The sequence below is a fragment of the Falco biarmicus genome, chromosome 7, assembly GCF_023638135.1.
Source record: "Falco biarmicus isolate bFalBia1 chromosome 7, bFalBia1.pri, whole genome shotgun sequence".
Taxonomy (NCBI): Eukaryota; Metazoa; Chordata; class Aves; order Falconiformes; family Falconidae; genus Falco; species Falco biarmicus.
The window spans coordinates 72,961,128-72,988,088 of NC_079294.1; the positions used below are offsets into that span (position 1 = coordinate 72,961,128).

The 26,961-nt window shown below is 43.3% G+C and overlaps 1 protein-coding gene across 7 annotated transcripts in view; it reads right to left on the reverse strand.

Annotated features, from left to right (window-relative positions):
* CSNK1G1 (casein kinase 1 gamma 1) overlaps positions 1–26,961 on the reverse strand; it is a 108,208-nt gene that overhangs the window by 37,734 nt on the left and 43,513 nt on the right. For all 7 annotated transcript variants that reach the window (XM_056344861.1, XM_056344858.1, XM_056344859.1 and 4 more), the window contains 2 exons: positions 19,483–19,523; positions 14,725–14,794 (listed from right to left, as the gene is read on the reverse strand). In XM_056344861.1, coding sequence (XP_056200836.1) covers positions 14,725–14,794; positions 19,483–19,523 — 111 coding nt within the window. The remainder of the gene's footprint in view (positions 1–14,724; positions 14,795–19,482; positions 19,524–26,961) is intronic.

Below are 26,961 nucleotides of genomic sequence, written 5' to 3' on the forward strand. Positions count from 1 at the left end.
ATCAGCATCGGACTGGGCCAAGATCTTACCTTCTAACCTCATAAAACACACCCTGTGATAGTGAGTTTAAATCTACCCGAGTATGCTGGTTAACAGGTTACGTCTATGAGCTGCAGTTAAAAAGGCTTGTTCTGACGTTCAGGTTTTTGAATAACCAGCTCAAATATAGAAAGAGGACAGAAAAGTTAAGATAGGCTTGTTACTTGGAATAAAGTTATCCTAAGGGTCTTTCAAATATTTGATTGCATACATTTCAGAGATGTCTTATTTCAAAGCAGGACTGCAAAAGCTTTTCAATATGGCACTTCACCTTCAACGTTAACTGCAGGAGTCTGGGGAAGGACAGAGATTTTAAGCAATCGAGGATATTTTCTCTTGTTTAAGAAAACACCCAGCAGTTGAGGTGCAAAGGAAAATGAGCAGAAAATACAACTTCTGACTCAAGCACCAACGCACCTGCAGCTGTGCTACAGGTGGAATAAGTAATGGCACAGGGTCTGCCACAATCTTGCCAACCACTCCCAAGATTTTAAAAACCTTGAACTGGCATTTGATTAGAGAGACAATCAAAAAATAGTAAGCTGATCCAAAACACACACAAAACCATCAATACACAGAAGTGGGGTTCGAGCGGCACTGTGACTCAGTGGTGACCGCAGGCAGAGGATGGTAGGCACTGCAGCAGCTCCCTTCCCACCACTCTGGCAAGAGATCACAGAGATGACCAACCTGCTCGGGAGTTACAAGTGTTTTCAGCCTGGCTTATGACTGTAAAGCTTCCGAGTAATTTCCTTGCTCTCCTGAGCTTTGATACTGTGGTTGGAGAACCAATTTACCTTTAGTTTTCTCTCACTCATCTGAACAGAGTGAAGAGTAACTGGACCTGTCCAGAGCACCTAGCAGCATCCCAGTGTCTGCTGCCCACTTCCCTGTGATGCTGCCTGAGAGGCAGCTGGATCACCACTGGCTTTGGCTCCTCTGGGAGAAGGGGCCCTCAACACAGAGCACTGCTTAGCAAGAACCGGTCCCAGCTGCTCCTTTCCCTTGCCCAAAGCCCAGCAAGGAAAGCAGCAGAGAGGGCTGTCACAGTAGCCACTAGGTAAACCACCTCCTCAAACCATGACTGGCTGTTGTGCTGGCCTTCTCTGCTCTCAGGCCCATTTATTCTAGGTATCTCCTCTGTAACTGCTCACCCTCTTCCAGATGGTATCTCAGCAGCCCTTTCTCAGTGTCATTATGAGCTCCTCTTATTCATGCTCCCCCACAAACATCCTCCTGCTCCGTTTGCTCCAACTGCTGCCAGACACTTGGCTCTCTGCTGCCAGCTTTTCACATCTTTTTCCTGCTTCAGTTGGGCAATGAATCATCTCCCTTCTAGCAAATGCTAAATGCTCCAGCGTCACCACCCAGCAGGAGTACCTGTGGCAGGACTTTCTGCTTAAGCTCATCAGCAGGCAAGAAGGGCGCAGAGCTGCTGGCGAGAGGTAGGAGAGGCAGAGCAAGGTGCTTGCCCTGCCCTTGGATGTGGAAGAGGCACAGCTCAAACACTCTCTGAACCCAAGAGGTACTTGGAAATAAAACATGGGAGAATGAATGTCACAGGTTGGATCAATACCTTCTTTCCTGACAACCGCAGAGCAAGCCAAGCTTATAATGGGAAGAGCTGACATGCAGCACACAACGGCACAACAGCTGAGAACAAGCCATGAGTAGACAGAGTTACTGCCACCTCTAATGAGTTTGCATGCCTCTGTGCAGACATCAAGACTCCAGCTTTACTTCTGAAACCCAGCATATTTTGTACACCATCTCTGGATATGAAAGATGTATAAAATCCCTGCTGTGTTTTGAGTAGCTTGTTAGTATTTGAATCTACAAAAAAAAAGTTATGGAAAAAGGAACAGAAGAAAAACAGACACGGGAAGGACAGAAGGAAGAACATATTTGTTCTTGCTGCTGGTAAAAATCCAAATTATTTGATTTTACTTCAGTTGCAAAAAACCAATTTTCACGATCGTTGTTATTAAAACGAGGTGGCATTTCATTTTCCTTGAGTTGCACAAGCTGGTTTCCTGATATCATGGCTTGACTATTAAACAACTTTTCATGTACACGAGGAGAGAAGCAGTTTCAGAGAGGCTACCAACAGGACATTCACGTTTGTATTCATAAAAATAAAAAAAATATTGGGAGGAGAATCAGCCCAGGCTGGAAAGGCTAAGCTGCAGGAAGACTTTAAAAATCTGAGAAATTTACCCAGAAACCCATTCACAGGCATTTTTTAGCTGTAGTGAGTAAACTACAGTCAATGAAATTGTTTCAATTCTTGACCATGACAAAAGAACAAAGCACAACACAATAAATTGCTTTTTGGGCAAGTTTTGGGAGCCTGGATTCACATTTCTAGGGCTCAAGGGAAATGACTGCACTCAAATATCCACATTACCATCAAATTTCCTATCAAAATACCCTTTGAGACAATCTCTTGTTTCAGTGACGATGGCAGCTGGCATGTAAAGCAACATCTTAAGAGAAGGATCAAAACAGTATGTAATTTTAGAAGAGTTATTTTAAACCACCCAAAAAAGTTCTAGCTTAAGTTCTAGTGTAATCATCTACCTTTTCCTACACACCTGTGATACAAGGACAAGGGTGGAAGAAAGTATCAAAAGGTTTAGTTTCACATAACTCTTCCTGATACGCTTTCTGGGTTTCTTTGTGCACTCACTGCAGCCTATGTTTTTGCTGAAAGGTGTGAGAAGCTGCAGTGCTGCAGGTTTTTTTTTTACTTCTTGAGGGTTAAGTGAGGGCTTACAGCAGCCTACTGAAGAGCCCCAAAAGCTCTTGTGTAATTAAAATATAGCCACATCATGAACCAGCTCCCCAGACTGCTTTTCTACCTCCAGGCTCGGCTTCACAGTTAGAAGGTATACGTCGCTCCGCACATCAGCTCTAAGCTGTTCAACCAGCCAGGCACCATTGGCAGCCTTTGCAGCTGGGAGCATGACTCCTCAGGATGGAGCCAGCAAGAAAGACGCGACCTCCTGCCTGATACGCTGCAGGTTGCTGCGCCAGGTGAGTTTTGCTGGTCAGTGTAATGCCAGACCACATCTGTGATAGCCAACATGGTTCTGCTGGTTCATACCAAAGAGAAACTGTTTCCTATTCAGTTTCCCCTGGCCGTGCAATTCCTGCGTTGGGTCAGCTCTACCTGCTGAAAGGGAATTAAGTAGCAGGTTTTGGCTGCTTCATTTTAACTGGGTAACAAAGGAATTGAGATGACTAAGGGTATGCTCCATGACTGCTTTTTTTTTTTTTTACTTTAAGAATAAGTTATGCATGCCAATTACATAACAGGTATAATCTATAGAAATTTTAAGAAAAATAAACAACAGAACTTCTAGGTTGCACGAGAGTGCTCAGCAGCACACAAATTTAACTCCAGATGCACTGCCAAGGAAGAGGTTACTTCTTGGCAGATGAAACATGCTAAGACAGCACCAATAATAAAAGACTTTTGCTGAATTGCTCCTCTGCTGTCCAGAGAAACGTTTTGATTTGATCACACCAAGTCCCAGGTGGCCCCTGCCCTTCATCAGCTCATCTCCATTGGAGACTGCTGGCTGGAGGCAGAGCTTTTACCAGCTCCTTACTTCCTTCCCATCCACGTGCCAAAAATTTATAGCGCGAGTTAAGTGATACTTTAAGCTTATGGCACGCTGTCCAGCTGCAAAATATGGTGAAACTGCCACAGTGACAACGTAGAGGGAATTTGACAGCTTGTTACAGCTCAGCTGCAAACCACATCTCCGTGCAGCAACCAGGAGTCATTCTAGCCAGGACAGCACAGCAACGTAAAGCAGAACTAGCACGTACAGGCAGTATTCGTTGTTGATCCAACAGCGTTTGGGTCTTGGATGACAGATCAGACCAGTCCTATTTAGCCAGATAAAGCAGACATTATCAGACACGCAGCCTCTGCTTTGGGTGCTCAGGAGTAAGATGATGCTCGACCATGCTCAGACAGCTGAAGCTGGCCAGCTTCTGCATGCCAGACCATGGTGGGACAATCTGGGTGGTATTTCTGGCAGCACAACCCTACGTGCCACCCCCCAGCTATGCTGAGACCTGCTTGCAAAGCCGTGGGTGCAGCTTGGCCCCACAGCACTCATGCTGGTCCTACTGAGAGGGCTGCTTGATAGGAATACTTTGTGCTGCAATCAAAGATGGTTTAGCATCAGCACAGGACCCAACAGGAGGACTGATTAAAAAGCCATGAGATAGACATTTGCTCCCACAATAGCATCAAACTAATAAGTGACGGATGCTCAGTGTCAAAGATATGCAAACTCTCCACAAGTCAAGAGAGTGGCATTCATCAGTCCCGTAACTATTGCAGTGTTTGAGGGGAAAAAGGTTTTTTTCAGATTAGTAGGAAAGTGTTACCCACACAGTCCTTCCAGCCTGTTGGAAAACCTCCCACTCCCTCTTATGGCAAGAGAACTTCCTGCAAAACAGACATTCACAGGAGCTAAATAAAATACTACCTCCAGATATCATCTCTGTTTCACCCTAAGATAGCTGAGTACAAGCAGGTAGGAATAGAGTTTCCTTCAGGAAAACTGTTACTTTCAGACAGAAAAATTACTACAGAACAGCAGGTCTCCACCCAGGGCAGAGCTTGTTGGGAAGTTCCTCTGGCATACCTGGATCCATGATAGATTCAGAAGCAGAGTCTGTGGCTTATGTCTGAAATGGAAGGAAGTTTTTGAATAGCAGGCAGGGCACGGCTCAGAAATGCAAACTCCAAACCCATTTAATAGCCACTCTGGGAGGTGGGCAGCCCTACGCACCAGAACTTCACTTGCGTCAAACCTCTCTGGCACAACTCAAATGTTTTCCTCTTTAATGTGAAGAGCACCTTAAAAACCTTCAGCATCCACAGGATGCTTCTGTGCTTGGGAAGCACGAACATATGAAAGGGATCCTACTAAAACAGGCACTCGTCTTCCAAAAGGGAATCAGCTTGGTTTGAATCGAGGCAGTACTCAACACCTGATGTCCAGCCCTCCAGAAAATGAATTGACTTTTATAGAAATTAATTGAGGTCTAGAGCTAAGTGCAGCATCCCGACAGCTTGAAAAGTTTTCATACAAGGGCTAGGTAGGAAAGGGGTAAACAATGAAAGCAGAACACTGAGGCTAACTGGTTGCTACATCCTTATTAATCATGGGGGCTCTAATTGCTAACTGGGTTTACCATTCAATGTAAATATAAATTCCTAAGTTTACCTTCAAACACTGAGTATTTTCATCTCCTCGCTCAAATAGCGGAGGCACTCAAAGTCCCAAGCAAAACCTGGGCTGCTAGCAAGCACGAGAGATGTTAGCTCAGGGTTGGCTAGAAAGCACTAGAAGCAGAACAGAGACCTTGATGATTAAATGCCCGCCCCGCCCCCCCCCCCCCCCCCATCCCTCCAGCCGGACTCTTGCAGCAGTTGGGCCAGCAGCACACCAACCCATGCTTAGCAGACACTGCTGTCTGTCAGAAGAACCGAACGAGGCATCTGGGATGACTCAGATGAGTCCAACAGCTACAGATTTATGACCACCATTGCAGGGCATGTCAGCCTACAAGGAAAAGTGTCTGCAGGAAAGGCATTTTCAGCTTCCCAGCACTCTGCTGTTCCCCTCTGCACACTGCCCTGTGTCGCTGGGTTTGATTTGTGATTACTGCAATGAATACCGGAAGAGTAGGAGATGCACAAGGACTGTTCGAAATATTAAAAAGGAAACTGCCCTAAACTCATATTCAAATATTAATGGCCTTGCTTTAAAAGCATCTGATAGCTTCCAATTGACAAAGCCTAAATTTAGCCTAAGGAAGTCAAAACTTCTGATGTTAAAGGAGATCTGAAATGTGCACATCCAGGAAGCCCTTCCTAAGAAGGGAACTGCCACATTAAAAAACCAACCCAAAACATAAGTATTTTTAGATAGCAAAATATTCTTCAGAGATCAACAGCAAGCCAGCCCTGAATGCAGACAGGCTTTAACTGGGTGTGTTACAGTAATCCACTACATTTTATTTTGCATTTCAAAAACTCTGAAGTCAGAGATCCCTCCAGTTCAAAAGTTCATTGGACTGCCCTGACTTTAGAAAGAATGGTGATCATCAGCTTCATTAACGGTGCTGCTAAGTGTGAGGGACCTCCACATGTTGCACTTTTTGTTTGAAAAGGCCAGTTTCAGATGAATGAAATCACGTCTCCTTGCTGAGACATCTCAAACCTATTGCCCGTGGCACACTTCTTTGCAAGTTTTGCAAACGAAGGGAGTTTTTCCTCACTGTTAGAAAATTAACCCAACAGCTTAAAACAAGCGCTAGGGCCTATCACAGGTATCTGAAGTAGGGAAATGATTAAACATGAGATGTGACCCAAAGGCACAAGTCACTTTGTGCACAAAGTATAGCAGTTTTGTATCATTGTGCACAGATAAGTCACTTATTAAATACTTGTAGTAACTGAACACTGACATTCTAAAATATTTCCAAATATTTCTAACAAGGAGGCTGCAGTGCTCACCCAGAGTGTTGTAGCATGACAGCTACGAACAAACCTTTTCATACAAAGAAACAGGACACAAACGTACTTCAGGCAATGGCCACGTGTTGCTCCACGCCCCCACAAACCCACGTTGGGGAGCAGAGGGGCAATCCCTACCCAGCAGCTCTCTCCTGCCCCAAACCAGCACCTTGCTGTGGGGTTTTGTGCTGGCTCAACTCCCAGCCATGGCAGCTTTTTCATCAAGGTGGCAAATATGAGTGGGATTTCTGAAGATTAAAGCAACTACAGCAATGGCTAATGCCTATGTTCGCACTCCTTAATTAAACAGGGGTGTAGACATCTTGCATTAACACTCACTTATGTGGCCTCGAGTTACTCCTGCTCGCTTGGGGCAAAGCGTTGCCCACAGCGAGTTCCCCCTGAAATAGCTGGTATTGGCAGCACACTCCACCACGGTGACTTGTTTACATCCATCCATGTAACAAGTCTTACCAAAATGACCCCTACCTAATTGCTGTGTGAAGGACAACATTGTGCAACCAGCATGGAAAGAATTTCTTTATAAAGGTCACTGGTACGTACAAAGCATGCAGCAGGTCATGAGTAAAGCAAGAGCAACACTGAATGAGAAAAACATGCTCGACGCAGGCAACTCTGAAAAGCTAACTTAATATGCAGTATGGAGAAGCAGACAGCCCAGCTATGCTGAAAAATATATATGCAAATATTGAATAGTCTATGTAAAGGCTCAGTTATTTATACCACCTTCATTTTCCTTGGTCCTACTTCCTGACAAGTAAACAGACTGCTTTGCTCTAGCAAGTTGTGCAACAGAAGGAGGTCCAAAAGTAAACACACAGATTCCATACTTCGTTAGAGGTGAACTTGTTTACAGAGCAGGAATTAAAACAAAACCACAGAATCTGTAGATATTCTATATGTAACGACGTACCCTCCTTGACTCAGTATATTCTGCTCGTACGCTGTGACTCATCTGTTGCGTGGGCTGGGGAGAGCAGAGATCTTGTTGGTTTCCTGGGATTCTCCAACATATTAGACTCCTGCTTTCCACCACAACACCGTAGAGGCTCATTACATCTGACATCTACTTGCCAACGTCACCTATCAGTCTTGGGGATGAGCAATGGCTACACAGCTAGTGGATGAAACTCAACGCATGTTGACACCAGACTGCTATGAATCACATGTGCCAAGGTGAGACTGCAAAGGAGTGGGGAAAGGTGTGACTCATCTGCCAGCTGATATAAAAATAAACTACTACTGAATCAAAAATGCATGACTTCTTCACACTATGTGCACAGGCAGAAGCTGTCACTATACGGAAACTCAATCATCACCTCAGTGCAGCCAAAAGAAACCTGAAAATAAGCATTACTCTATTTTACCTTCCAAAGGCAAAGCTTACAGGGAAGGCATTAGGTATAGCAGTAACAGTCACAGAGGAAAGATGCAAGTGACGCTTTGAAATGTAGTAACAAAACAAAACAATTCCTGTACATCTACTGGTCACTGCTGGAAGGTCAGTATGTCGCAAGACCACAGCAAATTATTTATTTGTGTGATAGCACAAGATTAAAGACCAGTTTCCTGTTTGCATGGAAATGTTTTTCAGCCATAGTCACCATCCGAAGAGGATCTGGGCTCACAGTGATGCACTAATGGTCACGCAGCAGTGGGCTCCCTGTCCTTGAGAAAAGGCTTATTCAGGGGACAAACATACTCCGGGGGAAAAGAAAAACTTAAAGCTTTGCAAGCATACATCAACACAGCAGACATGTTTGTCTCAACTTCTCAGCAAAGCAAGGCTTATAAAAAGAGGTAAGTCTTTTTTTCCCCCTCCAACCAGCACAGCTAGAGGGGAAAAAAAAAAAAGCAAAAAAAAAAAAGCAGCTTTCGGTCAAAGCTTGTCTTAAAGTCTCAGCATTTGGCTTCCATTTCCACTGGGAGGCTCTGCAGACACAGATACGTGAGCTCTGTTGGATACGATAGCAGCTGGATAAGGGGAGCCATTAGCTTTATGGCTGCACAGACAGGTGCCTGCAGCATCCAGCCACCCACCCTCCTGCACCTCATATGAAGCGATGCAGAGTGGCTCTGTGGGCTCTGCTGCCACGTCCAGCAGACAGGGCAGCCCAGTGCCTTGGCGTGCAGACAGCTTTGTCATGCTTCTCTTCCCTGGAACACAACAGCTTTCTACAACTGTTCACGAACAGTGTCTTCAGCTTCCCTTTGGCAAAGAGATGTTAAACACTTAGCAGCCAAGAGATGTGCTTATGGCACTGAGTAAGGGTACCGAGGTTCCTACCACAGGAAACACAGCAGTGTTTTAAGTTTAAAAAGCTTCACAAATTTAAAACCCATTTAAAGTGTTTTCTACTAGAGCTGAGAGCAGTGGGATCCACCTTTCACACACTACAGGCTTGAGCAGCACTGCATACAACCTCCACTGACAGCCCAGATCCTGATCAGAGCAGTTAATCAACAGGAGAGGCCGGTATCTCCATGTGAAACTCGAACAAGCTGGCTGGAAATACCAGGGTATGCAAAAGGATGCGTAGGAGCTGTGGCAGACTGCAGCCAAAAATCCAAATGATGGGATGGGCAGAGACAGAAGCATGGCCATGTCCACATTGCGCATGAGAAAGAGCAGCTCAAGCCAAAGGCTGCTGAAGAGTCGGGAACAGAGACTGGGAAACATGGGCACTGCTTGCTGATAAAAGATGAGCTTCCAATAAAAACTTCGGAAGAGATGTTTCCCCTGTGAAGTCTGTTGGAGAGTTTAACTTGAAGGAAAGATGAGAATCTGGAACCAGCCTTAAAACAAAAAGACCATTCCTTTGAAGGTCCTCAAACCAGGTAGGTCAAATAAGCCCAAAAGACACAGACAATTGCCAAGGCTTCTGTGTGCCACCAGCAGGACCCCGCTGCTGAAGGTGGCCCAACAGGCCTGGTAGGCCTCCTGCAAGCTGCATGAACCGCTTTATTCACCCTAAACTAAGTAGGAGGGTCCTGGGATGCTGCTGGGTGAGCAGCAGGAGGTTCAAGCACAACAAAAGCTTTGCCTTTTGGTACAATGCCCAGGAAACACAACCATCTCAGGAGCTAGGCTGGCTCTGTTTGACCACAGTCAAAGTAATTCAGTTTTGCTCTGCTAACACCAGCTTTCCCACCCCAACACTTAAGGGAAACCAGACACTCAAACATCAGCCAGCAGTGGGGATGGAGCTCCTCTACTCATTATCCTGCAAGCTGTAGGGCCTGATTATTCAAGATTTTTTATGAATGGTAAGAAGCCAAGCCTTTACTCCACAAACTTCAAGTACAGGTGGCAAATGACATGCTCAAGTGACTGATCCAACACTAGAAAATGCTGGAGACTGGAACTACTTCTGTCAGCCCTAGGAGATGTAAAAGCATCCAGTCAAATTGGATCGGGAACTCCTTTAGTCCCCAAGGTACAGGAACAGCAGATTTAAGCAGCTGTACAAAGCCTCAGAGCAAGGGGAAGCCCAGCTGCTGAGGAACCAGCCTTGGGGAGGAGAGGAACATCTGGAATGGCCAGTCCTCAAAGATGGTCCTAGAGCAAGAGCCTGATTTTGGGAACACTCATCACAATTGGACTTCTTGTGGACAGCTGTGCTACTCATGCTCATACACAGGCAGGAACTTTCCAGCAAGAAAATAATTCAGGAGCAACCGTGCCACCACCAGTAAAGCGAGATCCTGAGGATAGCCCAGGCCAGAATGAATCTTCTATGCCAGCATGTTTGTGCATGCTTACATGGATTTTACAACAGAGAGCAACTACGAAACAGTTGAGTATGACACTGGCATCTTACAGGATTGATGACAGAGTAACACAACTAGTTTGCACAGAGGTTGTTAAAACTACTCCAATTATCTTGGTTAGCAAACGGATCGTATCCCAGACTACCTAAAACCTAAAGGAATTCTCGTCCTTTCCTGAGACACTCTATGGACTGACCATCGGGTCTTTGACTCCATGCCTGTGGTCTGGGTTTTTTAGTTTCTACTGCCTACACTTAGGTAAAGCAGTCATACGCTGTTTTAGGTTATTAGATACTCAATTCTACAGTGAGACAGAAGAAACCAGCAGACGGTCACTGTGCAGCAAGCCCTAGCCTCTTATTTTGAGGGGTAGAGAAGTTCAAGGAAGAATCATGAAACCCCATTTCTACAAACAAACATTTTTGAGGGGCAAGGTAGTAAATTCTAGGGCAGCTAGTAGTTTCTCTTACTACAGGGGGGCATTGAAACATCAGAGATGGTATTGATAACTTGCAGAAGCACATCAGAGATGTCTTGTCAGTTGGTTACTTCTGACCCAGAACTACCTCTGTTAGCTACTTCAGAGTACATTTGATATATCCACCAGGACTGAGCTATTCTGAGAAGCACCACAAAGAGCTACATTCATACAGCTTCAACCCCTTTACCAAGCACTTCACTGCTCCAGTATATATTAATCTTGTGTGAAATAAGTCTTCAAGAAGCATAAGACACAAGAAATCCACTCTTCTCCTCAGCTAATCCAAGCTGACTACTGACCTTCATCCGAGTCACACGGCAGATGAAGAAGCTGGTGCTGATGGGAGGTAACAAATGCAACTTCGGTGCCTTGTCAGAGTCTTCAAGCATCAATGCTGATGGAGCATGTGGCACAGGGAGCCACGGAGTAGCTGTGAAAGGACAAGGCAGCTCTCCTCTGTTCACTGAACAACTGTGTTCTGTTCACACAGAAACATCTCACCTGGATGTTCATCCCAGGAATTAACTTCTGACAGCATCCTGAATTATTGGGCTACTTGGTACTGTTTAACTACACTAAGGAAAATGCAAAACTAGACTGAATAGCTTAAAAAAATAAAGACTAACTTTGCTAGTCTTTGATGATGGCAACAAGCAAAGCAGGTAACCGATACCAACATAAGTCCTTCAGGCACTGAACTGTAGAATTGTTCTAAAATTCTGGGGCAAAAGCCCCCCAAAAGTATTTTATGCAATATCCAGCAGAACCGGACTCCCAAGTCAGCATTACAAAGCTAGTTGCAAATTTCTCTCCAAAAGTAACACTTGTCCTACCAGTGTGATCGAGCACTTCATGTCTCCTTAACAACACTGGTTGGGCTTCTGCAGGGGTTTTGATGCACAAAATCTTTAAGCTGCTGACTGTGTAAGTTGCACTTTTTAATCTGGCACATTGCAAGCAAGTCACGGTGAACTTTTCTGCAGTTCTCAACATCCAAGACCTTTCTCTTGGAATGCCGACTGCCACAAAACACTTGCCTCTGGACTAGTCCCAACTTCATGGGGACCCATCCAGTCACATAGTAGAGATGAAATATCTTTCTTGACACACACAAAGCTATCCTACAAGAAGGTTCCTACTTGATTCATGGCCAAGTAGGGTGGTCCATTCCAAACCAAGTCTTCCTATGATTAGTATCCAAGAGTAACATATTTTAAAAATGTTTATTCTGAACATCCAGAAAAAAGGAAATCACTATTAAAAAATTCTTCTCATTAGGAAAAAAATGCCATTTTTTTCTACAAATGCTGCAGGTGATGACAATTTTGACTTCTCAGAGATGCTGCTCACTGAGACCATCTGGTTGTACATGCAGTTGAATGCAGCTGTTGCACTAACAAAAGGACATGCTGCTACTGTAGCGTTGTAGCAATGTTTTTACTAGTCTTATTTTTTAGGCTAACTGTGGGAGGTTTGCAGTCAGCCACGTTATTTGGCAAGATTAATTGGCTAATTTATTGAACAATATGTCACATGTAACGTTACTGTTGTTCTCCTCTGAGTCATACACACCATGGGTCTGGACACTTTTAGTCTTCATTTGGCAAGTCTATGATAATGCCAAGTAACCAGTTGTGCTTACCGGAAGTTCAAGGCTGGCTGTTTGAGTCATTGAAGTTTTTAAGCAAAGACCATTCAGGGGAGCCTGGCATTAACATCATCACTGAGAACAGACCCATCTATTTCCCCAGGGTTGGCACATAGTTAGCACCAGTCTGTTTTTACAGACAGACAGCCTTCCCCTAATTCTCAGTGTGGTGTGCAGACACAAAGCTAAGGCTCCCTGGTCCTGGCAGTCTGACTCTACCAAAATTTATTTTGCTCAGCTTCCAAGTTTCATGGAGAGACCAGAGATGTGGCTCACATCCTCCATCCAAGCTCCTGGCCTATTTCCAGTTGCTTTAGCAAAACCATAGCACAAGAGCTTCTAATGGCATTCAACAGATTATCAGAGCTGGGTTTGTGATGCCCGTGGGACCACACAGAGATAGAAGCAACTCATGTTGTTCATGAGGCTTCTCAATAGTCTCTTGACAAATACTGGCAAAAAGGCTTGAGTCAGCCCCCCCCCCCGCTTCCAGAATGAAGGGAAGAGAGATCCTGAATATAAGATCTCCAGGTCTGATGGCAGCACACAGAAGTGTGCACAGTGTCAGATAGGGCAGAAATTCCCTGTGTGGATGTGTTGCAGGATGGAAAATTTAGATTCATTAGGAACAGGAGAAAACCCAATAAAAATACTTAATCTAAGCAAAATAAAGCCAAGCCTCCAACATCTGATCAGTTTTGAAATTCCTCAATAACATCTTTAAAGAGTGGTAGAAAGCCAACAGGTGCAGAAAAAGCAGATTGGGGTCCATCCATGTGTCATGAGATATATGTTGCCAGGGTATCAGAGATGGCAAGCATCAACAAGACTCAAGTAGGAAGTGAAGAGCACAATTAAGTGTATCACTTATTCTGTGAACCGGCATTTGATTTATTTAGTATATAGGCTTCAGCAGAAATGCCCTAAGTGTCAAAAGCACAGGTAACTGGAATGAAGTGATGACATTAACCTATCAGGAGCTTTGTGCACAGTACCAGACACTACCACCAGAACACAAAATACATAGAAAAGAGCACCTTATTTCAGTAGACAAGTCCTGTTTAAAAACAGCAACAAATTTTAGTGTTTCCAATAGTGACAACTTGGTTCCCACATCCCAGATTCTGCATCCTGTAAGGAGCAAAGAAGCCACAAAGCGTAAAGTGCAATAGCACCCAATCTCCAGAGGATGTGCTACACAAAATGAAGGAAACTGATTAGAAAAATTAATTGGAACAAGCAGAAAGGAAAAATGCAAGACAACTGCTCGGGCCCCACATATTATGAGCTCAGAGCAGATACATCTTTCTTTCTGTTCAACTTAGCATTTTGGTAATACAAGTGCAACCTCTGCCAGTAGAAGCTAGGTCCATCCAGGGAAAACTAGAAAAGTAAAATCAGAATAAAGTGTAAAAAAATTACAGTAACGTAGGAAACTTGCCAAAGCCCAAGGTCACTACATGATCAAGGCACAGAAGGAGCAGAGAATGTCTTTGCTTCAGAGACACTTCCTTGCACAGTGGGTAGTCAAGGCTGTGGAAATCCTTGCCATGGGAAACAGCACATGCTGAAAGTCCATATAGGTTTGGTTTAAAAGGAATCATAAATTAAGGGAAGAAAAAATCCAAACACTATTAGACACAATCTCAAGCCCTGTATTAGGGAAATCAGAGAGCTTGCCAGAAAAACAAACAAACCACCCCAACGCCCCAACCCTCACCTTTGTCTTACCCTGTTATTTTCTTCTCGTATTTGCTGCTGACTACAGTTGCGCAGAGGATACTGAGCTCATAGGCTTTTGGACACTCTTATGATTTAGTAAATACAATAAAAATCTGAAATACTGTTTTCATTGGAAAAGCTCTATGCTTCTTACACAATTTCCTAGATTGTTAAGACTTCACGTCACCTTTTCAAAGCCTGTCATTTTATACATAAATCACTTTCCATTCATCAACAGTTCCTACATTTTACTAACACATGTAGGTATTTGCTGCATCAGTCAATCCTCACTAACTCGAGTTTCTAGGTCCACATAACTACCCAGCATCACAATGATGTTATTCTGACCAAAAGTCTTCCAAAACTTGCACAAGGCTAAAAGAATTTGCCTAGATCAGTAAGTTCAAGTAAGAGTTACACAACAAATACGATGGTGATGTTTGATTTAATAAAGAAATCACAAACTTTCTATAAGCTTAAGGCAGGTTTACTTACCTACACTTCCAAGTTGTTTATAAAACCTGTATTCTAAATGAAGCTGTGGTGCACGTGATTTTATTGGTTCCTAAAACAGGGGAAAAAAAATTGGTTATAATCAGTGTGACTGAAAAAAGTTCTATCCTATATTGAAGATCTGTGACTGTACATAAAGCTTCAAGTTTCAAGATAAAACACCCTAGATGGAAAGTCTAATGACAGACTTCAATATTAGACGTCATTTAAATAGGCAGAGAACAAAAAGCAGTAAGACTTGCACTTTGAGGAGAAACTTCCTCATTTAAATACAAAGCTCATTCATTGCAGTGAAATCCAAGAAACATTCAACAAAGCTCCTGGTCCTTGAAGAATGACCTTGAACACTGGCAGGAAGAAAGTCAAGGTTGCAAAAGATCAAGGCTCAAGTTCACTCTGCGGACTGTGGTTGTCCACACTATTTTTGTTGGTCACTAGCCTGTATTTTTTAAAAACACTGAGTCATAGATCTGTGTTTTAAGTCAGACCACAGTTCCATAAATGTACAATCTTGCTTGCAGCAAGCACTATAGTGCAGCCAGATACCTGGTAAAAACACAGGAAAAAGTCTCCCCCTTCAGTAGCAGGTGTCAGTCAAACATCTCAAAGCACTCAAGAATATTCCATTTTTATGCACAGAATAAAAAAAATGGGTAAGTCTGCAATGCTCCCAAAACATTACATTTCTCAACTGTTACTCATCTGCACTTTATGTACAAAACTTAATGCCTATGATCCATAAAGGCATTAACATGCAAGATTACAAAGCTTCTAAAAATAGAAAGTTAACATGGAGAGGATTAAGAGACTCATTGAGTAATTACATTTTCAATAAAACGATGCACTTCGGACAGGCAGTAATGTGGGTTCACTTACTGCCCAAACATCTCTGAAAAAGAAGTTAATACTGGCCTCAATTTTTGTTTGGATGTTGCTTATTTGCTTGCTTTTGAGAAAATAAATGCTCCATGCTCAAAACTATGTAAAATTTGTAGCAGAGCACCAAAATTAGTCTGAATTTCAAATACCTGCTAAATAGCCCTCTATTTGATGAGCTCATCATCTACAAGCTTGCCCCCAAGACCAACACAAAAAAAGTCCTTTCATGTGTCACATCAGCTCCCATGAGTCAGAGCAAGAGCATCTTGGACATGTACAAGAGTTTGAGCCAACACCTTTGATGCAGCGGAGTAACTCTTCTGTCTCCACAGGAGGACACAAAGGCTTTAAGCTGATCCACCTCTGGTCTGTACTGTAAGACTAATGTCTGCATTTGGCATGAACTCCACATTCAAGAATTCTTTTTAAGCCAGAAGAATTATTTTTGTACAGGAATTCAGGCAGTTCAACTTCCAGCCAAGATGTTCATCACCAATTCAAGTCATCGCCTCCATTTGCCAGCAAGGGGAAAAAAAGCTGCTGGTTGCTTCTCAATTTTCTGATGTTTAAAAACTTCAGAAATCAAATATGACCAACTACTTTGAAAAAAAAATGGTGAAAAATACTCCAAAGGCAAAACTAAACCTGTACTGAAGGTTGTATCATATATAAATATATTATATTATATATATAATATATATTATATAAATATAAAGCAATGCAAAACCAAGTTTGTTATAAGTCACATTTAAATTAAGATAATTGTTGATGGTGGCTTGAGGGAACATTTACAGACACCTGCACAGCAAAGGGATTTAGGGCAATAGGACCTCAGCCTGTTCAGTGAATAGTTTATTTACCCAAATAAACTATTTGGATAAAGGTAGAAGGATTAATGTATCAGGCCATGATGCTGCTTGTGACAAAATCAGGGAAAAGTAAGCCAAATCCACTTCTGCATCAGGAGTTGCTGCAGCTCAAATTCTGGATGCTTGCCAGAGTCATGGCAGCTTCCAAGAAGATCATACCAGAACAGATGGTTGTCCTGTAGGCCAAGGGCTTAAGAATGCTGACAGATGTTGCGTTTGTAGCAAAAATAACTGAATTGCTACTGCCTAACATACAAAAATCCACAGCTTGAACCAACAGCATCACGATCGCTATGAGAGGGTACAGCCTGGTACCTGCACTCAGACTACATCTGTATGTTAATAGGCTGGCTTCACGCAGGGAAGAAATTCCTACTACGTGCAATTCAGCATTAAAAACCCTAAGGCAATTAAATCAGTAAATATGGCTAAGGCACTTCAGAAGACAAACTCCTCTGTGAACTAGATGCCCTTAACCAAACGATGTTCAACTGAAGAGCAGGATGAAGAGCTACATGGTGACACCACACAAGTCAGAACATGGGCACCACTCTCCACTGCCAGCAGTTTTCCAAGATGCAGCACAATCCTCGCCTCCAAAGACAAACCATAAGACATTAGCACTAAATTCTGCAGCACCTCCTGATCAGCAGTTTGGCATCCATCACACAAATCTAATTTTCCAGCTCTAACATCATGATGGGAGGCACGAATAGCTGAGACAGCAGGAGTGCAGTTGCAGAAGATTATCTTACAGCTAGAAGGACTTGAAGCAGAGTTCTGACTTGGTCCAACAATGCAGATAAAAGAAAATGTTGCTTTAAAGTATGTTGAAAGCAGCTACTCTACCACTAGTCTGCAAATTTTTCAAAGGATAAAGAAAATTATGGTTAAGTACACATCTAAGAGAAGCATATTTGCTGCTGAGGAGGCTGGATAATTCTTATTCCTGGAGAATATGGTCTAAGATTAGGAGGCCAAAAAACTGCCGTATCTTCTACTGTTCCCTCATTAATCCTCTCTAAAACCGAGCAGGTATGTGAATGCCTGGATGGCCACTGGCAGATGGCTATTCCAGTCCTTCCAGTGTGAAGGCCAGAGATTTTAAGCCTCACAACAGGGCAAATAAACCTGGAGTGTGTTGCAGCGTAACAGTCAGTTACTGGGGGGAAGGGGGGAAATAAAGAAAACAAACAAAAGAAAGAAAAGAGAATGTTACCAGAAAAAATAGGTAAGATTGATGTTGCAATATGGTAATGCCATTCAGCTCTGCCATACGGTTATCAAAAGGTTTCAGGATACTGGGAGGTGGCACTGCAGGCATTGTTTTGTGAGAAACAAGCATCCTTTGGACTAATACAGCTGTGTTTTTCCTGTATTATTGCTTCCTTACACTTCCAGTGTATAACTTTGTGGGACTATCTTTGAAAGCAAATTAGAAGTATTATTGATTCAATAAAACACCTCGTCCGTGTACACAGCGAACTTTCAATTATCAGATCTGCCCAAAGAGCAAGCTACTCAACAAGCACTAGTCCTCCTTCCTGATGTGAATCCAAATAAAGGACATCCTAAGCTCTACTGCAGGCACTTATTTATTTATTTTAGGGAATATTTTCTGACATATGCCAACAGGCTTGAAAACAAGTCCCTCTTGCAAAGCCCTAATTATTTTTCATCCACTGTGCACCATATAAGGAGAATGCTAGAGATATAAAATCTGTGGCACTTGAACGTGATCAGAGTTAATGCACCAAGTCCATCTTGGTCTTCTGTAATCTGAATGACTCCTGTCATTTTGCCAGACAACATCAGTTGGGCAAACAGGTGTGGCTGCTGCCAATATGAAATTATCATTACAACTTTAACTTCAGATTTTAGGGTTTGAATCTGTGATTAAGGAGCATACAGATAAGGAAAGAGCACATCAGCTGAAGACATCAAATTTGAAAACCCCAAGAGATTAATGAATGTCTTAGTTTACAGATAGGAAAAGTTAAGGCAGTTAACTGGGTTATTTTATAATTCAGAAAGAGCTACAAGTTAAGAGCGTTTCCCCATCCCCAAGACTCCTGCTTTGAACCACCACTGACCACAGTGCCCTCATGCCCTGTAGCAGTCTTCAGAAGGCTTTTTACCTGAACCATTCTCTGATCCAGGTATAAGAAACATGGAAGGTGTCATTGCATGCACCTGAGGATGGGCACATCAACTGCAGGGCAGAAAATAATCTGAGACCTGGCAATGAGGCTTGTAATGCTGGATGAGAAGAGAGCTGCGAGTAAAATGGCTTGCACAAGTTCTGAAGTTTGGTACTGTTGGGGCTTGCATTTTTTTAATGCAATTCCTGCGATGCTTTGGTGAGCCAATTTAATTCATTTTTACCCTCTTATGATGTAAAAGGAGAAAATCACTCTGAAAATGCTGTATCCTTGGCCACCCAAACCAGCCAGAGGAAAGACCGACCTTCACTGTATTGGATTTTACCTGTTGCATCTGCAGTCTCTCAGCATCACACCAGACTGAGTTGTGCTACTCTCAAGGGAATTTTAATCATTGAAACACCCCCTTTCCTGGCTCTTGACTCCAAAAACATGGAGCAACAGCCTGCATAGTGCCCCACTCCTAACCAGACATTGGCAACAGCCCATCTAGAGCCTGTCTTCCTGAAGAAGAAAGGCTGAACCCAGGGAGTGGGAAGAGGCAGCAGACCTGCAATCCATGCCGTTCCCTGGGAGGTGGCAGCTAGCTTGGAAAGAGGAACAAGGCTCTCACTGGTATAAGACAGCTTCACACCATCCAGGTACCAAAAACATTCAGCAGGCAGAGGGATGGGTTCCTTCCTCATTTTTAGTGTCCTTGTGAATTTATCTTAAAGTTATTCTAGCTGAAGGCGAAAGCAGCATTAAGCCTGAAGTGAGAAAGTTGCTTTTTGTCTGAATTTTTAACATTAAGTACAAGTCATTTAAGAACACCTGAAGCTTCTACTTACCAGTTTGATCGCTACATATTCATTGGTGTAGAGATTTTTACCTGTGAAGGAAAAAGAAAAAAATAATCTTTAAGTTTCACATTCAAGCCCTGCAGCTAGACATGACACAGAAACACATCACTGATGGCAAGGAGCTGTCTTTTCTCAATTCCCTGCTGAGGTTTGTTCATGCCTTTAACAAAGTGTAAGCCTCAAAATAGTAAGTTGCAGCAGTTCACCAGGGCAGACAAACACCATCTTCCGCTCAGCATACGGTAATCATGTTTTATGGTAGCACTTATGTTCGATGCAAGCATTTGAGGAGGTATCCCAGACACATTAGGTTTTATTATCCACATCATGCTAAAAAAGTCTGGGGAACACATGAAGAGCCAGAGCATCATTTCATTCAGAAATGCCTTGAATCTGCTAGACACTGAACAATTTTTTCCTATGATTTATAGGGAGTTTCACTACCTTAATCGTGCTGCGTATCAAAGCAACTACTGCAAAGCAGCATGTGAAAATAACTTTTGTACCAACACACAGCTTTTATTTCTTTCTCTACAAACAGGCAGGCAACATGTATAAAATGCCTTCTGCATGCCAGCAGCACAAAGGCAATCCCTGTATTCCAATAAAGCAAACAACTCTCAGTTGCAATACGGTACCAGTGATATTAAAAAATACACTACAAGAACAAACCCCATTCTCAAGACCCCAAAGCATGAAGCAGTGTCTAGTCTGATACTAGCTCTAGCAAGCCCGAAGGGCAACAGCCTAGGATGAATATAATAAGGCAAGCACACAGACAGCTGTGGGTATACTGTGGCTCCATGACTGAGCCAGAGATGGTACCCAAGTGTACTACAGCTGGAGGTGAATTTTCCCTCCAGGAACCTGTCTGGTGTTTGAACCAAGCCCCTGGCCTCCTTAGCAATCTGTGGCAGAGATGCAGAGCTACAGGTGTCAAGGAGCATCACTCTGCATGTTCTGAAGTTGCCAGTTGTTGTATCATTCACTGTCCTCCAATTCCTCTGCTAGGAAATCTGAGCAATCACTGCCTTCACCTCTTCGCTTTCTCTGACTGACAGCAAACTCTCCTGGAAGAGATATCACTGGGGAAGGATGCTCAGACAGTCCTTGTAGCTGATCTGTCCCATCATCCTGACATCTCTGTTGCTTTTCTGACCTCCTCTAGTCCCACCATATCCTTCAAGGAGGGCAGCCTCCACCACAAAAATCTGCCCATGGTTTTACACAGGGAAATGCTGACCTTCTTTGCCCATTGTGGCTAGCACTGCTACAGCACAAGTCATGCTGTCATTGAGCTCCAAAATTCAATAGCAACCTAGACTGGAAGTTATCAGTGCTTATTTGGAGGATTAGCTTGGCCTGGCTCTGTTACACATTTATTTTCCAGTTCCTGTAATAGATATTGATGCTTAGAACAGACCAACTATTGAGAAAGTCCAGGACAGGGAGTGACATACTTCAGAGCAGGTAGGAGGAGTTCAAGCAGCTCTAGCATATCTATGTGACACCCTTAAAAAACATGCCACGTCCTCCTTTGCATACAGATAGAATGCAACAGCATTGGAAGACTCAAAGACATTATGAACATGAGAGAAGACAAACAGTCATCTTTAAATCCTAAAACACCAGGGGGAAATTTTACTTTAAACAGCTCCATATTTTCTGCATTTAGTTTCTTTCGACACCTTCTGTGCTACATTGCTCAGTGTAGTTTTGGCCTCCAAATTTTGGATCAGGCACTCCCAGTCCAGCCCCAGCACTGAGCCGATTGCTCTAACATCCATCAGGAAATCAACAGTTTTATGTCAAGCTTCAACCTGTTATGGTAACTAGCAATGCTGTTTAACACAGGGCAGACATTTAAATGTGAGGTTAAATATCCTTAGAGGAGGTGTTTTATGCAAGCAGATGTGTAAGCTGAGCCCCAGTGTTAACCCTTGCAATGCAGGGCTGTTTGAAACTATTTCTTTAGGTCTTTTAATAAAAGCTATTATGTCCAGGCTGGAAACAGAGGCTTGAAAGGAGGTTTTGCAGTTGCATCAGGAACACTCAGGCATTCAGAAGTGGCTTCAAAGCACTGAAAGAGCTGAAAGGCCAACTCAGCAGCAAAGCAGGTGGCAGGATAAACTACTTCACTCTGAGACCAATAAGGGCTCCAGCCTCATGCTGTCTGACAGCTGGTGGGGGGAGAACATGCAAAGACATTAAGGGAAGGCAGCCTAAATACACTTAGATTATCTGCTCCGTATTAACTACCAGCAAATGAGTCACATCAGCAGCTCCAGCCGCAGCTCACCCTCTGACACTTCCTCTCCCCCTCCTCTTGACAGGGACTGAGCTCCTATCAGGATGCTCCATTTGAATACACTGAGCCAGACCAAGGGCAGCTCTAGCCCAAATACATGGGAAAGTTGGATGCTTCAGACAGCAAAAACACCAAGAAGGAACACATGGGAACCTCATCCTCCACAGATCCCATGACCGCTGTCACAATCATGGAGATGCACCATTCCAGGGTAGTGCTGGCACTCAGCGTGCAGGGGTGCAAGTCCATCCAGGGAGTGATGGTCCACAGACCATCTAGCAAACTTGGATATAGGATAATACTGGGGAGACAGTGCTCCTCCAAGGCAGAGAAGGAGCTAACACCCTCCGTGTACATGGAGCCGTAATCCAGCCTATTATAGTCTGGTTCATAAGGCTGAGGACAAGACAGAAGATAATTTTAGTAATTAAATTCCTCAGTTAAAATACTGGGATTAGCAAAACACTAGCCTGAGATGTCAGGCTAGCAGCCAAAGGTAAACTAATTAATTCTCCAGTTCATCCCCCTCAAAGCACATGCTTTGCAGAGACTCTGAACTAAAGCGGTGCAAATAGGTCCAGTTCCTGAACTCCAAACCCTTTCTAAAGCTGCAGCCCAAGATTCTTGCTTTGACAGATATGATAGCAAAGCAAATCCCCAAAAATCTTTCCGTTGGCTTGCACCAGACAGAGATCTACTCCTCAGTTTTGCTGTCACACTGCCCAAGGTGTAATTGTTTCTTCTTCCTCCTCTTCCAAGGCAGCACTGGTATTCAAATGGAAGAGCGAAGGCAGTACTGGTTACAGGAGGAAGTGAATCTGCACAGTACAATAAGCCATGAATAGAAGCTACATCTTATCTTAGTAAGACAAAAGATCTGTAATACAGCTGAGATGATATAACTGTGCTAACAAAAGGCCTTCAAGTTCAGGCAAAGCTTTTGATGGAGCAGTGATTAAGTTCATGCCTCAGTTTTGGGTAGCTCCACTGACAATTATGAACTCCATACTCTAAATGAGAAGTGATACATTAAGTCTCCAGCATTCATATGGGAAACCTAACAGAGTGGATTTCTCAAGCCCTGGCAGTAAGATGTGCCAAATACACGGACAGTTTGCAGACCAGAAGAGGAGCCCAAACTGATCAACCTGTCATGTGCACTATTCTCACAGGTCAACGTTAAGAGCCACAAGTACGTGGCTCTCATGAATGACGTGAATCAAAAATGCTTTGACCCTTCCTTCTAGCTTGTTGCTGTAGGAACAATACCTTCTGATGATGGGTCAGGGCTGAGTAATGGAGCAAACATCCAACTAGTCATCCTAAAGACCAAGCAGAGCTCACCCTAGAGAGCACAGCATCCGCAGAGACCAGATCCCACATGCATCAAGAGGTGAGCCCACATTGATTTTGCAGTGCCAGATTTGCTGTCCCTTCTAAAGCACATGTCTCCAAGTAACAGCTCCTAGTGCAGATCCTACCCAGGACCTACTCTTACCCATGCCCTCCACACCTAGCATTATTCTAGAAGCGAAGACAAAACTAGCCCAAAGAACGGATGCTATTATAATTTTTTGTAATTGGTTTTGTTTTGTTTGTTTAAAATTCTTTTACTTGTTTTAAAGCAGAGCTCCTGGCTTCAGACTGCAGCCTGGGAGTCAGCTGGGTGGTTCTTGCTTTTGGGGGACACCTTCCTAGACCTGATCAACCTGCTCTGGCTTGGCAATGTACAAATAGGCAGCCTTTCTTCTAGCTCGGGGCTTGCTCCTGAGATGTGCTGAATCTTTGTGAGACCTCTGCGCAACTCACGCTCATTTCTAGACTTCTGGACATTATGAAACTTCTTTGAGCACCACATGAAAACACAGACACCTCCAACAATCCCTTTGGTGCAGCAGCCTATCAAGGGAGGACACATGCAACATACAGGACCTAGGCCTCCTAACATTTTTTTCCCCTCCAAGCAGGGAGAAAAGCTGCATTAATTGTCATTTTTAAGTGATACTTGAACATGCTGTTTTGAAAATGTCTGATAATGTTTGCATTAGAGCAAAAAGATTTGGGCTCCAGTCTACAGCTGCGTCAAAATAAGTCCCCTAGTCAATCCAAAACTTAACGCTTATTTTAGAAAGCCCTCCAACCTACTGAAACCAGAATAATTTTACATTAGTGCCTGTTTAATCGCTTTACTAAGTAAGGGTGCAAAACACTGGGAAAAATGAGACATTTGAAGAGGCTTATTTATCCCCAACATGGCTCGTGGTTCAGGATTTTGGGTACATACAAGAAATACCCACTGGGTAAGTCTGTGAGTCAATATAAGGAGGCAGCTGCCAGGCTCAGCTGGCGATATCTTTTCTAAGGGGAAGTTCATAGCCACAGCATATCATAGCACTAGGTTTAACAGGTTAAATCCCATTTTTCCTGAGCAGTGAGCACCTACTGACATCACACAATTTTACAGCTCAGTGAGCTCGTTCCTCAGGCTGTTTTACATAACGCTGGCTCTCCTATCAGCTCGGGGTGGAGATGCCGGACCTCATAATGGCAGAAGGCGATAACACTTCAGGCATGTTCCAACTCCTAAGGCAGCAGAAGAATTGACTTGGCAGATAACCAGGAGCTGCAAAACAGGGCTTGGCATTGCACAAAATGCAATGAAAGCATGCAGATTCCGGCCCAGGGATGGCAAGCAAGATCCCCTGCTCTTTACTGTCACCATACCCCTGCTAGTAGGTTGAGCTGCTTCGGAAACCAAAGCTCTTACAGACCACCTAATCTGCAGCCTGTCCAAAGAAACGACAACCAGTTAAGCCTATTTCAATCTTATTACTCTGGGCCATACGCTCAGTTTTGCATTCATCTTCCCATTTCAGCTTCTCTTCAGGCTGGGATCCAACTGTGCTGCTCGTCACATACTTCAGAAAAGTAACATCCTCATGGCTATCTGTATTTGCAGTGAGAAAGATCAACCCTAAGCAGTGAGCTTGATATTTGCAGAAAACAGCTTCCATACATACATGCCATCTCCTTCCTGAACAATCAGTCCTGGCATGTGATACAAGAGCAGCTTAGAGTGAAAACACAACACCTAAAAGAAGATAAATTCTTCAGAGAATTGGAAAAATATCTTTTCTCCTTGTTTATCAGTATGTGACTTTGCTTTTAGTAACAGAGGAAGAACATTCAGTAGCATTTAACTTCTCCAAAGCCACATAAAAAAAGGCAAAAAGCAGAGGACACACCATTCATCTCTGCAGGACAAAACTGTTATCAGAGACTGGTTTGCTCATATTTCAGGCATGCTCCTTCTTCTTCCCCCCAGTGATAATTAGCATCACATCTGTGCAATAGAAATACCTGATATTTGAGTAAAGAGGAGTTCTTAAATCTATAATAACTGGCAAAAAGCAACAGAGGTTTAAAAAAAGAAGATAAGTAATAGAGCTTCTGTAAGAACCTTACACCTAATTGCCATTATCAGTGCATATGGCTCGTTGCCCAAATACAGCATGCTACTTAGTTAACCAGTATTAACAAAACATTTACACCAGTGTAGTGAAAAAAAAAGGCCACTCAATTAACAGGTGTTGCTTTTTCCAAGTTAAAACTGAATTTCTCTGTAAATTGACTTTTTCAGAAGTGAAATCTCTTTTGTAAAGTCTGTGGTTTGAAACTATACATTAGTCAGAAACCAAATACCTTTAAACTTTTGAGAAACGTGAAAAAGAAAAACCATGCAAGCAGGATCTGGGCACCAGCCGAATAAATGCGAGAGCTGTATACCTGGAGGGATCTACTACAGCTGCTGAACCTTCAAAGCGGAGCTTGGGTTACAAAGCAATTCACCATCTCCATGGGGATACTGCTATCGTGACATTTGCTGCTGGGGAGGCCTCTGCAAATGCAATACAGCTATTCACATTATGTTACTGTAAGGATCCAAACTTATCTCCAGCTGCTAATTATGTTCATGTTCATGAAGGTGGGAGTTTTTGTCCCTGTGCTTGGCTTCTCTCCACCTTTGCAGCATTATCTCTGTTCCTGCAAATCAATAAAACTTGTCTGATGTAATGCTGGAACCAAACTACCTGTTTACTGAGACAGATCATAAGCAAGCTGGTTAATCTTCACACTGTGGTGAAGTGGCACATGCTAAAGATGCAATAGCCAAACCTTAAAATTAAAGATTACATACATTAAGATTACATAGATTCTGAGCAGGAATCTACAAAGATACTGTCAGTAGTTGTGTGTTATAACACTTTGTTTATCCGAAGCAATTTCCTGACTGATTTACTTACTATCCCTAGTGCCTGATATACAAATGATTTTGTTTTCAATTCTAAATATGTACCAAGTTTGGGCAAATGGCATTTATGTCAGCCAATCTGTCTTCAGCACCCTCAAGTTCACTACCACAGCAATCCAATTCACTCAGCCAAAGAGGAGAAATGCAACTGTTTTAAGTGAGTCAGGATCAAGACCATCACAAGGTGCTGCTTCTGATCTACAGCAAATACCCCAAAACCACATATTGGGAAGTCAGGGACATGTAATTAAAAACACCAGCTGCTTCCCCCCGCTCATTTAAAAAACAACCATCATCTGTTGAGGATGACTTAAGAGCCCCATGCACTGTGCGCATGGCTCTTAAGTCAACCTAAACAAACGATGCATTAGTGTAGCCATCTGTTTGGCTGACCAGCTGCAAGATGTGGTTAGACAACCAACGGACCACGAAAAATCACAGGCTGCTGGGTCTGTTTGGCAGCTGAGAGGCAGTAGCCAGATGGCCAGTTGGCACAACCTACTCTTTGCCAGCGAGTCAAACACATGGGACAGATCAGTGAGCGGGTGATGGGTCTGAAACTAGGGCACTGAGGTTAGCGAAGGACGTGGAAGAGAGGAGACATGGCTGAGTTCTGGGAAAGAGTCTCACCCATCACTTTAACAGGGTATCCTAGCTTATGAACAAGAAATTGAAGCAAGATATAGCAATCCAGGCAGTTCAGAAGCTTTTTTCACCTTCGGCAAGACATTCAGCGCTGAGAACAGTCTTTGTTGTTCAGATTATTCAAAATTTGCATCTTTGGCCACTCCAGTACTCTCACTTTGACTTTGTGCAAATAAAAATAACACTAACAGTTACATCTAAG